The sequence below is a fragment of the Lichenostomus cassidix genome, chromosome 4 (assembly GCF_008360975.1).
Source record: "Lichenostomus cassidix isolate B80296 chromosome 4, HeHo_3.0, whole genome shotgun sequence".
Lineage (NCBI taxonomy): Eukaryota > Metazoa > Chordata > Aves > Passeriformes > Meliphagidae > Lichenostomus > Lichenostomus cassidix.
This window is the reverse complement of record NC_139484.1, coordinates 21,157,968-21,172,201: the sequence shown is the minus strand read 5'-3', so window position 1 is coordinate 21,172,201 and position 14,234 is coordinate 21,157,968. Positions and strand designations below refer to the sequence as shown.

At 38.8% G+C, this 14,234-nt stretch overlaps 1 protein-coding gene across 3 annotated transcripts in view; it reads right to left on the bottom strand.

Moving 5' to 3' along the window:
* ARHGAP10 (Rho GTPase activating protein 10) overlaps window positions 1-14,234 on the bottom strand; it is a 137,425-nt gene that overhangs the window by 91,660 nt on the left and 31,531 nt on the right. For all 3 annotated transcript variants that reach the window (XM_085058217.1, XM_085058220.1, XM_085058218.1), the window contains exons 2-3: window positions 6,584-6,679; window positions 6,435-6,496 (exon numbers count right to left, since the gene is read on the bottom strand). In XM_085058217.1, coding sequence (XP_084914343.1) covers window positions 6,435-6,496; window positions 6,584-6,679 — 158 coding nt within the window. The remainder of the gene's footprint in view (window positions 1-6,434; window positions 6,497-6,583; window positions 6,680-14,234) is intronic.

Below are 14,234 nucleotides of genomic sequence, written 5' to 3'. Positions count from 1 at the left end.
ACTGAAAGCTATTTAATAGTCCTGTCTTCTGTATAATTTTATTCTTACACAATATATTCCACTATAAAAAGAAAAATACTACAAAGCCATAATCATAACAAGCAGGAAAACCAAACAGAGACAGACTTTCACAAACTGCAAAAGCAGCTTTTCCCCATCTGCAGTGGAGGAAAGCTGGGGATAACTCCTTCAAGAAAGACCTTCCCTTAGCAAAACACAGCACACCAGAGCATTGGTCTGGTTCTCACACCATACACCTTCTATGTGGGCATATAATGACCCTGACCAAGCAGAAAGGCTGCTCAGAAAAGAAAACTGCATAATGCCCTTTTTCTTGGTGCATGGCAAAGCTCACCACTGAGCAAAAAGATGCCACTGAAAGTCAAGGAATCCAACACCAAACAACAGCATCAGTGTTCCGTCAAGAATGAATTGCTCAATTGTCAGCGCTTTCCTCCACAAGAAACAGTGGTGTTATTAACAACCAGCAATATCCAAACTGGTGACAGTTTTACAATGCAAATTCCAAACATTTCCCATTGATGAACTAACAGAATGAGAACTCTCTAGTGAGCTGCGTTGATGCATGTGAGACCACTAAGTTATCTGGAAGAGGAAGCAAGTGGTAACAGAACTCATCAGCTGTGTTCACTCAGAGGTGGGAGGAACACACCCAAATCTGGCTTTGCACTTCCTTTTTCTATTGTACAGACAAGTCATCTTTGGTTTATAGATTAATGTGCACAAGTTTATAGGAAACTCACTAAGCTATTTCAGAAGACATTCAAAACCAAACAAGTAAATGAAATATTCAATGTCAGGAATCACCAAAGCACAAGAAGATGTGCCTGAAATACTCATTCTTCTACATTCATGGTCCATATTCTGATAATTACATGACTTTCATTTGGCTCACATCACACAGGGACAAAGTGAAGGCTGGGCAATGAGATATGGCAGCAATTGTTCTGCTTGTTTCTAAAAGTGGAAAATGTTTCATTGAATTAGAAGAATTGCCCAGGCAAGAAAAGAATGTTGATCCTGCAATTAAGGTAGTCAAATGCGGTTCCTGAGACATTCTGTTTTATCTGTGCCTCTATCTCTGCATCTGAGACATTCAATATACAGTTGGCAGCCTAATTTTTCAGAAGTGGTCAACAATTATGTCCTTCCCACTGTCTTGGCAGATATATTTAGTAGTCTGCACTGTCAGCAGACTAAAAAGGATCTGAACATATGGAGCACTAAATAATACCTTGAACTCCTATTGAACAGATCTTGAATGTATCACACATCCAAGGCTATCGGGTATTTTTTCCTCTACATCAGTGAGTAAACTGATTGCTCCTTCACACAGATTTCTTCAGATTACTGTCAAGATAGATTAAAATTTACAAACCCTTAAATACCCATGCACAGAGTGCCAAAGAAAGCTTAGAAAAATTCATCTTCACAGCAGAGTCAAAGAGTATAAACCAGACACAAAAGTTACTGGACAAAAGGTAACAGAGTAAGCTATTCAGGAGCACTACGTGTTAAGTGAGCACTTCACCTGTGAAATAAACACTCATGCACTTCAATATCTAATCGTAAGAGGTAGTTTATGTAAGAATTAATAAATGAACATACATATTTGTACAGATTATTAAAAGTATATCTTTAACCTTTTGAGTGTATGCCTTTGAACCTTAACAACTTCTTTTAAGTTGTGAAGGCACAACTGAGAAACCCTCTCACCTTTTTTATTTTTTAAGAATAAAAAAAAGACTAAAGGAGTGACTTCATGGAGATATTCCTTTAAAAATCCATAGAGAAATCTTGTGTTGTGTTCCTGATATATGCCAGGAATAACTCTGCTTTTCAGAGATGTTAATCTGGATTCAATTCTGCCAACCTGGCAAAAATGACAAAGAACGCAAAAGGATTTTTGAGAGACCAAAGCAGCAGAGATACCCATGGTACAAGAACAAGCCTTTCTCTTTTGCAAAGAAAAAAAAAAAAAAGTAGCAGGAAAGAGAACACATTAAAGTAAACCAGCTTGTTTACATTGCATTGGGAAATCACAGGAAATATAGCAAAATGAATGTAATTGTATCAGAAATCCTATACAAAGAGAAATGTGATGGAATAAAAAGGAAATAGACAAGTACTTAGGGACAAAGTTAGAAAGAAGGCAAAAACATATTTTATTTGGCAATGGCAAAAAAAAAAAAAAACTAAGGAAAAGAGGTTGTTCATATGTATCTGAAAACAGAGAGGAAGGAAGCTATAAAACCATTACTTAACTGGAATGAGTGTAAAGTAAATACAGAGTCTAAGACAACAGATTTTAATTACTTCCACCAAGGGAAAAATTCCTCAGTTAATTATAGCAAACTATGTAACAAAGTGGGCAAAAATGGATGTTAAGGGGAGTAAGGATTCCTTGAGAGCAATTAGATGTATTCCTACATTACACAACTGAAGTATTAATTGCATTCAAGTCAGAAGGGGCTTTGCTTCAGAATAGTTTAGGAAGTCCACAAAGCAAACTAAAGGGAGAGGCAAGTAAGGTCTCAGAGGAGAGTAGAACAGCAAACACAGAAGCAACTTAAAAGTGAGGAGGAGAAAGCAGTAATTCTGACATAAAAGAAAAATGGTCTAAATGCAGTGCTGTTAAACTGAACAAGGGAAAACATGGATGGAAAACACCACTGAAGAAAGGGTAACACTGAAAATACTATTATGAAGGAAAAGTGATAAATTTTTATTCCATGACAGAAAAATTCTCAAAAATTTCGCAGCTTAACTTGCAGTAAAGGAGACTCAGTATGAATACCAGGTGAAAAACATCAGAGTAAAGAGAAATCTGTGTTCCTGGAACTTTTTCAGGAATAGGTTAGACCAGCACTTGACAAGGATCATGTAGGTATACAAAATCCTGCTGTGACTCACACCTCTGGCAGGGCTGCAGGTAAATGCAGCCAACTGAGTCCTGGCATGGGAGTAAACAAAACAAACAGGACACTACAAAACAGGACCTGAGAGGCTGCTGGACACTGCCCATAACTGTGAGAGACACTGACAAAAGCTACAGACATTGCCATGAGGGCTGACTGGACTTCCAGCATGGTTAGGGGAGAGTTACATGAGAAACAGGGGAACCCTAGAAGCAGATAAAGAGGCAGGACAGAGGAACTCCAGGCAGGGGAAGCACTCACAGCCAGCACACCAAGGTGACCACACCAGTTGTACCAAGCACTGCTGAGATTACTGAGGGAACAATACAAGAGCTATCAAATTTGGTTATGGTTTAGCCAGACTGGAATCAACAGGGAAAACTAATTAAGAGCAGGCTGGTCATTTAGGAGGAGACTGGGATGGAGAAAGGGAGGTATGAAGGTGAAGACAAAGGAAAGGGCAAACAACCTCAGGCAATTGGTACCTACCAGGTAATGCTCCTCTGCTCATCACCACAGCTTTAATGAGGGCAGACAGCAAAGCCTGGTGTTCTGAGTGCATCAAAGCTCCTTTCTGCTGCCAGGGGAACTGGGGCTGGGAGGGAGGTTTGCTGCTCTCCCCGGCAGGCAGGGGAACAGCTGGGTAGTGGGACAGAGAATCTGAGCACCACCAAGGTGGGCCTTGCTCATCTCCCCCTTTTCCTACTAGCCTTGCCAAGTTCCCTGTCATCCCTGAACTTCCACAGCACTTCTGCAATGCCAAAAGAGCAGAATTTAAGTCTTATGATTCCATTCACTCTCTACATGTAAAAATAATTTCCAGAATATTCTCAGGGACAAAGTGATCTATTTCATATCTGCTCTGGGGAGTGTCATAAAGCTACGGTGCTATGGAAAAATGTAATTTTTTTTTGTATTGACCACTCTGTAATAATTTCAGTGAAATGTTTGGATTAAGGCCGACTTTGCTTTTCATATGCAACTAAATCCTTTGACACGTGGGATATAACTTCAGCAGTCTTAGAAAGACATGGAAGAAATGGTAAAACCATGAAGTGCAAGATTCCAACATCTGAATGAAATTATTAAATATCCACCAAATAAATGTTCACCAGATGAATCAAAAAGGTAAACACTGCCAGCAAGTTTTATGAACTCTGGATTCACGAAAACGATTTTAGAAAACCATGATAAGTGTAGATGATAAGCATCTAATTTCAGTTTAGAATGTATTTTTTCATTTACAACATGGTTCTGAAAAAACAATAAGCCTTTCCTCTATCTAAATATCTAAAAAATTAAAGTGCATGGGAATATCTGAAATGCCCTTAGTCTTGCAATTATTCAACAATTTCTTTAATTTTACTCTGCATGACTGAAATTGAGCTATTTAACTACGCACTGACACTGAAGAGAGCAGTCAAAAAAATCTTCTGGTCATCTTCAAAATACCAAGGGCAAAAATGCTCAGTAATGAGCATTCTTAACAAACACTGAATGCTTTTGAAAAAATCCTGCTATATACTTTGCATCTTAATGGAAAGTCTTTGGATCCCTGACCTCATTCCAAACATCTGTGAATGCAACATGACCTAATATACTCCATGGGAGTATCTCTAGAGTATCTCTAGAGCTCATGCCACTGTTAAAACATCCACTGAGAAGTCAAAAAAAAAAAGTCATTGCAGCAGACGCTGGAAATTCTTTTTTCCAGTCACCACACAATCATTTTCTCAGAGACTTATGGCCATTGTTACATAAACTCACTCCAGAAATGACACATAACATTTGCTAGACTACAGATACAATAAAAAGGCCATGCATCTGGTAACTCAGAGAATATATTCTGTTTCTATTTGGTATTAAATATTTTCCCTGTAACAATTTATACTCCTTGTTTTTCATCAGTCACGGCTCTAACAAAAACTGCATTTCATCCTTTTCCTATCAAGAAACTGACACTAGGTAGCTTTTAGAGTGTCATAGCACCTTATGTGTAAGCATGGGCACCATACCAAAAAAATTAAGTAATACAGTTTCATGGCATTCAGTTTGAACAATGGAAGTGTTTTACGATCCAGACAGAGAACAGTGGATTCTGCACAGCCTGCTGTGGTTGATAGAACTGCTGATAGAACCCTGCTGAAGAACTATTGATACAGTCACTGAAATGTGCCACATAATTCTCAAGTCACCCCTCAAAAGCCTGATATCAAAATAATGTGGCAGTCTGTGAAGTATTTTTCATTATAAAACTTTGCAAAGGCTTTCACTAATTAGATTCGTGCAATTCATTAAAATAAAATACAGCTATGGATGGCATGAAAAATCAGACTAAAGACTATATTGCAGAATTATGAAAGACGAAAGAAGTATTGAAACACACTTGAACCAATCCCCACAGTTTGGCAGAACACCTCAAAATACTGAAAAATTATCTCTACTATGTAAAGACATTAGCTTTTAGGAACGTTTGAGGAACCACACTGACCCTAATTCAGACCCAAATGTGGTTTCAGATCAGAACAGCATACCAGAACAGAACACGGGCCATACAAGGAACCATGACTATTAGTGGGTTCAGGACTGGAGAGAGAAACATGAAAAAAAAAATTGTTCACAAGTTCTTTTCTCACTTATCTACATACTCCTGCATTGCAGGCACAGCTTCTGGCAGAAAGAAATAGGGAAGACAGCAGTTTAGTCTCAGCTTCCGCTCAGTGATGCCAAGGGGCACTGATTTCCAGGAAGGCAAAGATAAAATCACATGACAAATACCGAGAAATGCAACTGCTATCGAGTCAAATCTAAGCACATTTCCCAGATGCAGAGTTTCTTCTGACTCAGAAGAAAACTGGGTACACAGCAGCTGTTCTATGAATCCCTGCTCTAAAACAAAAGCTGGGCAGGAAGCTGCTGAGGAGGACCAGGGTACCATCCAGAAAGAAACCCCCTATCTTCTGGAAAAGTTAGGAAACCCAGATAGCAAGGTGTTTAGCAGAGCTCTCAGTCCCTGGTCTACACGCAGCCAGCATGAGCCATATTTCACTAATTACACCCCAAGCAATCACAGGCAACTGAACGAAGAGCAGAGAACTTCTACACAACAGAGCAACTGTTTACAGCTCCAACCCCCTCAACAGAAAGCTCAAATACAAGGTTAAGTTTTCTAAGTCTGCTACTACATAAACACAACAGATTGCATCCCAGTTCCACACAAGCATTGATGCTGGAGCTACAGAGATCCTGGATCCAAAGCTGGCCAGTCGCCAAAACTTGAGTGTCCCCTGCTGCAGCATTAACTCTCATTTTCCTTTTTACTGGAAATGGTAAACAACCTTATGGTGGTTTTCCCATGCACCCCAGCCATAATTTATCAGAGCACTACCATTTTAAGCCAATTCGTATTTATCCATCCCTACCATACAGTTAAAAGCAACTTCACTTAATGTTGATTTCTTTGCTGTGTGCACAGCTTTTTAAACTTGAACTCACCAAAATTTCTCTTTGTTCTTCAAGATTTTTTAAAAAGTTTGAAAACTCGTGAAGTGATGCATCTGTAATACAAAACAATAAAAAAAAGTTGAGTCATGTTGCAGGATGGAATGGCAAAATATAGCCACTCATAGTCACTTCTTACCTACCTATGTATCTTTCATCATCCGTCTCTGCATCACCAATGAACTCAAATTTAAAGTCTCTCAGAGAATGGGCAAATTTTCTCTGGGCTGCTGAAAGGTCTGCAAGAAAAAAAGCACAAGTTGAAGGGTTAGGCAGCCTTTTTAAGTAGGCCAGAAGATCTCTCTATGCCTAGAATAATCAACTTTTACAAAAAACTCTTAACACAGGTCTGCCAAAGGACATTACAGGACATCCAGTGTTGTCTAACCCTCTTCTAATAAGGAATTTGTCACAGAGATTTCTTTATGCAAGGTTCTATAGTAGAAAGCACATGTGATTATATACATAGTGTTTTATGTATGTAGTATTATATGTATATAGCATTATATCTATCCTCACACTTCACTTTAATTTAGGCCACAGGCCATACAAACAGCTCTGTAACTACAGAAGTTAAGGGCACAACACTCAGCGTAAGTTGTACCAGTTTTCTTGCCCTGCTAACCTAAATTCACTCATATATTCATCAGCACAAATACAAATCCTGGAATTTTCTAGATACTGTACACAGCTAGCTCCACTAGTGAAACATTTATACATAAACCAAGCACAAAACTGTTGCACTTGACCTAGAAATTCCATGGAGCTAAACCACGCCAAAAGCTAAGTTAAATGCATAGCATTAAAATTAATTTTATAAAATAACTGTTTTGTAATGGCTGTAAAACATTTACGGCAACCCAAATTTTGCCCACTAATGTTTGACTATTTGAGGTTGGAGGCTGCAGACTTGCATCCCTCAGGAAGTAATCAGACTCCATATCCAGTCACAATATCAACATTATAAACCTTTACTAAAGTTCACAAAGCTGTAAATAAACAGTATACACACACTTTTCTATTGTGCTGACATGTGCAGATGTGGAATGTCAAAAGTTCTGGAAGGATGGAATTGCTCAGTCGAAAAAAAAAAAAAAAAAACCAGGATGCATGTCCTGGCACACCTCTACCCGGTAGTAAAGGTTTTACTCACCTTTTTGTTGTGAGCCAATGTTAAGGACAATTTAAAATACTTAGTTAATATCTAATCTTTTTCTTATCACATGCAGCTCTGAAGAGCCAAGAACAACTCTTTTAACAGGCTAGCTAAGCATTCTGCTCTTTAATATTAACTGGCACAGTTGTTCTAGTTTTAGGGGGGATTGTTGTTGGGGGTTTGTCTTGTTTTAATCAAAACCAACCAAAAAATTCCCCAATTTCATTATCAGTCCTGCATCAAACACATCATGTATTTTATCACATCATAGTCAAGTACCACCTCACATCCAGTGCTGCACTGAAAGTTCAGTTCAACCACTTAAAAGATGAAGTCATAAATACTCCACAAACAGCAAAACACAGCCTAAAGTAAAAAAGAAAATTGCTTATTGTTCCTTGCCACTCCTTTCTTTTCACCCATTTCTCATTAGTCCTCTCCTCACCCCCTGTGTAACAGCTGTTCCCTCCTAAACCTGTGTATGTACCCTCCAACACATCATGCAGCAGGATGCTGCACAGGGCTGAAATAACATGGATAAGAAAGTTGAAGCAAGCAGTAACGTAATCCCCATGCAAAAAGAAACATAGGTGTTTTAATTCAAATGTCTTGTGGGCTAAACAGCTGTTCATAAAGCAGACAGCGAAAGAAACAAGTTCTGTTGGCTGTGAAAGGCTTAAATATGGAAAATAACAAGATTCTTAACCATCTAAGGTTACACCTATTTGTGAGCCAGGTCACAACACGAGGCTGAAGAGTTTATTTATGGGAGAATGGTTCCAACAACACACACTGTCCCAAACTTAATACATTTTCTTGAATCCGATAATCCCTCCCAAAGCTCTGTCATATGAGAACTAGCCCCACACTAGAGGAAGGAATTATTATGTTTTCTCCCACTTGTAGAGGTGAAGCATTCAAATAATATTAAGCAAGGTACATGTTAGGAGACTCATGCAGCACCACATGCACACAACACCCCCATTCCCCTTCACAGACTGAAAAGGTACAATATCAGTGAGCTTATGAGCCTTTCTAGTGTGCTATCAAACTGCCACCTCTCTTGTGACAGTGACAGCAAACAAAACCTATGCCCACACCCAGATTCTTTCCGTGCAAAGTCCAACATCTTCAGGCAGCTTGAGAAAGGGCTGAATTACAACACTCAGCTTCTCACAGGATCAGAAACCCACATTTATGCATTTCTCATTGCTGAATCAGCTCAGAGATTGGAAATTACTGACCCAAGGACTGACTACACTGTTGTAAGCAGTAACCTTTTATCACATCAAAGCTAGATTTCCTTGTTAAAACCATGAAGACATATTCTATTTTTGCAACATCTTCCCACAAATAATTTCTGAAATGTTTACAAACCATTACAGAAAATTTTGGAAATCATCACCGAGTGTGAGGGAATTGGGGATATGATCACAGAATAATGGGTCAAGAAAAGCTGCAGATACCTGACTACTGAATCAACACCTGAAGAAAACAGGAAGATATTTTCTGATGGGTTTTAAGAACTTGGCACTTTCAACAAAGGTCAGAAGTCACTGGAGCAAAATCAAAACCAAGTATCAAATAGCAATGGAGGAAAACTTTCTCAGACAGTCTGAGCAAGAACTCTGATTTCTTTTTTGTTACAGCACACGAAAAATTACAAGGATGGTGGGTGGACACAAAAAACCCCAACAGTATAGCCTTCTGGTGGATTTTCTTGCCACCTGACAAGCCATAGCCAGGGTGAGATACCTGAGACCACCTGCAGTCAAACTGAGGGACAAACAACATGAAACATCCAGCTTTTACCTAGATGAATTCCACATATCATACAGTACCTACAGAGAGGTTTACACAATTTAAGCATTTATAAAATCAAACTAGATGCTGATATCATCGCAAGTACTATAGTCTCTGACTATTGTGCTACAATTTAAATGCTGAGCATTGTTGCTTAGTTAGAAATTTCATAAATGTAACTTGGCTTTCCTCCACGATGTGTCAGAAGACCTTTACTACAGCAAAATTATTTGTCTGGCACTGACAGATACATCCCAGTATTGTTCTACAGCAGCATGAGAGCCTGCAAGACCAGTATGTGCTTTATAGCAGCCTGTAAACCTGCATGGATTCCAGCTACATAGCCTAGAATCAGACAGCACTTGAGTACAATTATGTATCAAACAGCACGACCAGTTACGCTGGTTATGTGAATAATGCTGTAGACTTTTGAAAAGTAACAATTTTATTCCCTTTAATCTCCACATTTTACAGAGTAACACCAAACTGACAGATAAAGGAAGCAGCAATAGCACTGTTGCTTGTTACAAGCTGCTGTTATCATTGAAAGGGAGGAGCGGCATATTCAAGATCAAAGAGTGCTTTAAATATCAACACTAACACTGTTGAATACAATGGAATCCTGGCAAACCATAAGGAAGAGTCATTTCAAAGATTCTCCCTCTAAAACACTAAAAGAAACCAAGCATCTGCCAAATGTTTTGACCAAAACGCTGAAGACATTTCCAAGCAGAGAAGGGAGGGACACAAGGACACCAGGGCTTTTTAATTTTCTCTTTGGCATTGTTCATATCAGTACACTGCACTTCTTTCATGTTTGGACACAACTGTTTAAAAATACAGCAAAAGAGACAGGAGCAGCTGCCTGCTTCCTTACATTGCTCTGACACACCTTGGTAACAAGTGCTCCTGTGAGTTTGTCCTGTGCCAGATGCACTGCCAGTGCCCCACACAAACACCTCGTTACTTTTTCCATTTGGATTTGAAAGATAACACTTTTGTTCCTTATCTGAGTCGAGCTGAGCCAACATGACACCATTAGTTGCTGGGTGCTGGCCAAGCCTCAGTTAACAGCACCAGAATCCACTGATTTCCTTTAAGATCAGTACTAATCTCAGTGTTACCCATGCAAACCAAAAGTCTTGCACAAAGCCAGACAATATTGCTTCCTAAGGCTATTCTGGATCTCTTTTGGAAGGCAGGAGAATTACACCTTTTTGTATTAGTGTTAATATTTTTCTACAACAATATAAACATTTCTGCATCAAGATTTTAAGAAGGACTGGAATTACATGGCCATTCCTCATCCCTAACTATAAACCTCACTGACTCTTAACAGATATGCTCCAGGAATGACAGATTTCTAGCAGCTTTATTTAACATGGATTAAAACTGCTCTGACTTCTTTGAACAACATCCTCCCCAAAAAGCTAAAAGGTTAAGAAACACTTTGATTTAACTACCAAACTCATCTTCAAGCTGCTTTAAGGACTAATACTAGACTTCTCAAGGTATTTTCTTCACAGTGGGCCAAGATCAGGCAAGCCAAACACCATCATGAAACAGGCAAGAACAAGCTGAGCCAAAGTTGGCCTCTCCCTCTTCTTCCCAGGCATCAATCTCCTTGCAAGAGCCAACAAAGCAGGTTTAGAGAAACAGAGCACTTAAAATAGTTTGTCCAGGAGCTGCAGTATGGACTTGCATGATGTTTTATACAAAAAATGCACCATCTCAACACTTTGAAAGCAACTCTGTGTTCCTTTTCTGTGTCGCCTTTCGCAAGGTGAACAATGAGGCTAATATAATCCACAACACTGAGAACACGAACAGGATTTAGTCACTACCTTAGGAAGGTGGATAAACAGGATTTACTTAGTAACTTAGCAGATGCAAGCCATGTGGCAGAATTCCTAAGAGAAGTAACATGGTTCCAACTCCCTAAAACCAAATAAACTTTTTACTACTCACTTCTATTTGATAAATATATTGAAAGAGCCATCAAAACAAGAAAATTGATGATGAAGCTAAAGCACAAAGTTATTCATTCCCATCCAAAACCTGAATGGAAATCAAGTTCACAGTCTAAGAGGTTTCTGGGGTGAGATTTTAATCATGTCACATTACCCATGGCAAGTTTCTGAAAGCTTAGCAAATTTGACTATGAGGATTAAAAAGCAACGTATTACTGACTTGTCAAGTGGCTCAGCTTCCCTTCCCCCTACCTCCCCTGCATAACACGCTGTATTTGGTCCACCCCACACCTCTAAAACAAATACGGAAAACCTCAACCTCTCACCATTTCACTTTAATCCAACTAGCATCCTGCTCCTGCTGGCCCAAAGGCACCTCTCCAGCTGTTGACAGCTTCACGCCCTCCTCATTCATATGCTCAGGTCTGAGGAAATTCCACGTCAATCGTACCAAAGTTAAAAACTGGTTTATTATTTTGGAAAAACCCTCAGAAATTTTTCCAGGCACAGAAGTGAGAGTTTAAATTTTCAAAACACAACAAAAAACAGGAATGACAGCAGCAATGTTTTAGGAAAAGTCTTCCAAATTTTAACATGGAAGGGGTTTTTGCCAGTTGAAAAAAAAAAAAAACCAACACAAAACCAAACACTTTGCATCAGACAGAAAAAAGGAAATTGCAAGAGTAAAATGAAAAACAAACAACCCTAAGGTAATTTATATGTAAGTACAAGAGATCAAAAAGAATTTTAGCAATCACTAATGGAATTTTTCTTCTTAACTTGACATAGATAAAAACCAATGCCATTCTTCTGCAACACTAAAGTCCAAATTTTGTCATGACTCTCCCAAATAATGACAACCTGGAAGCCAAAAAAACAAAACATATCTTTAGTGTTCAATCTAATAAAAAGAGAAAAAATAATACTGGGGCAATGAATATCATTCTTCAAAACTGTGCCTCTTTTAGGAACTGACTGGTCTCAAATGTTTCTTCCACAGTGTTGGACGTTCCTTATTACCAGTTTTATGGCATGCTGGGGTCATTAATTGTGGTGTAATTCTGGGACAAGTAAAACCAGACTACTTAGTCTGAGCAAGTCACATGCGAGTAGCACAAAAGACACATTCTAACCTCCCCACTTCTTAAAAGAGAGAACTCAATTCTTGCAAGATTTCTATTTCATAGGTCACTTCTGCAATATTCTATGATTTTCCTTATTTCAAATGCATAATCCCACAGTCTAAAGGCCACTATTCCCATACCAATCAAAACAGGCAGGTTTAGAAAGCTTTCAGATGTCACCAGAGTAGACTAATTTTTTTCAAAATGCTTCAGATGCCATAGCCTCCAACCGTTATCTCCTATAGAAATTGTGCAGCATAATAACAAAATACATATCATCTTCTCTACCTTCTCTAGTTCTACAACTTTGATCAGTGAAAACAGACTTGACTCATTTCGCTCTTTCCACCCTTGCAAATGCAAGGGTGCAAACTCCACATTTCTCCACATCAAGAAACATCAAATTAACATGTTGATCGCCACATACAAAATAAAGTAGCACCTTATGAGAGTATGGGAAATGTGCCAAGTCCTGTTGGTATTGTCCCTCGGCTGCACCACACCTTCTTGGGCTCTGGTTATTTGCCTTTTTTAGCTCCATCTTTGAAATCTGCCAGCAGCCCTACTCCACCCTGCCAAGGGCATTTTCCTCTTTGCATCACAGGCATTAGGCAAAACAGCACATTTAATATATCAGCAGTGATTAAGGTTGTTCTAAAGCATCTCCAACAGTGCTTACGAAAAAGTACCCCCACCCCTGTGCCAGCTCAGTGACTACATCTTTTAGTTCTGCTTTTCAGGAACACAGTGTAAGTTACATTATGAAACCAAAAGAGAAGCTCCATTCTTTGCCCTACAACCCTGCCGATAAATTCACCACTTCTGTGATGAAGAAACATTCCTGCAACCACCCTGACGTAAGACCTGTATCCTAGAGTCTGAAAGGGCTTGCAATTGTGATGGAAGTTCCTGTGGAGCACCACAAAGATAATTTGTCTTCAAAAGAATCAGAACCATCTTCCTGATCCTTACAAACGCTGTGTCTCTGACAGTGAAACAGACCAAAAGAAATAATAAATTAGAAAGCAAGGTCTAAGAAAAACACATTTGCTATGCAGAAAACTAGGAGGGCATTCCACCAAATTCACACGGTTCCCAAAGATAAAAACCAGCAGCTCAGGATTTGCTGCAAAGGTTTCCCTTTGCCATACTGCACCAAACAGCAGCAAGAGAGACATCACTGTTATGTATATAGTCTGTTTCCCAAAAAAAAAACCCTCTTGATCAATCGAGAAACAATGCTGGAATACACAATATTAAATAGTTGTACAATCAGATCTTTCACTGTTAAAAATTACTACAGTATCTTCAACTCCTCAAGCAGCACAGACCTGGGGTTTGCCTTCCAAAAGTGACTGCATTAGAAAACATGAGATGAAAAAATTCCTTTTCAGAGATCAGGATTTTACTCTTATTAATGTGAAGATGAATGAATTCAGAAGGTGAAATTTCATTGCTAGTAACAAATTTTGAAGCAGAAATTTAAAACTGACAGCATTTATAAGACAACTCTGATTACTAAACAGATCATAGATTTCCAGATATCTTTTTCTTCCATTAAAATTCTTGTCATACACCACAGATTTGAGGGCCTTCACGTATTTCTGCTGTTCAGTAGCAAGTAAATCAAAATTACTGCTTAAGGATGAAAAATTTTGCTAGTTAACTGAAAACATTCTCATCTGGGAAACTCTGTGAAAGAAATAAAGTAGCTACAGGGAAAAAAAAAGTGTTTATTCTA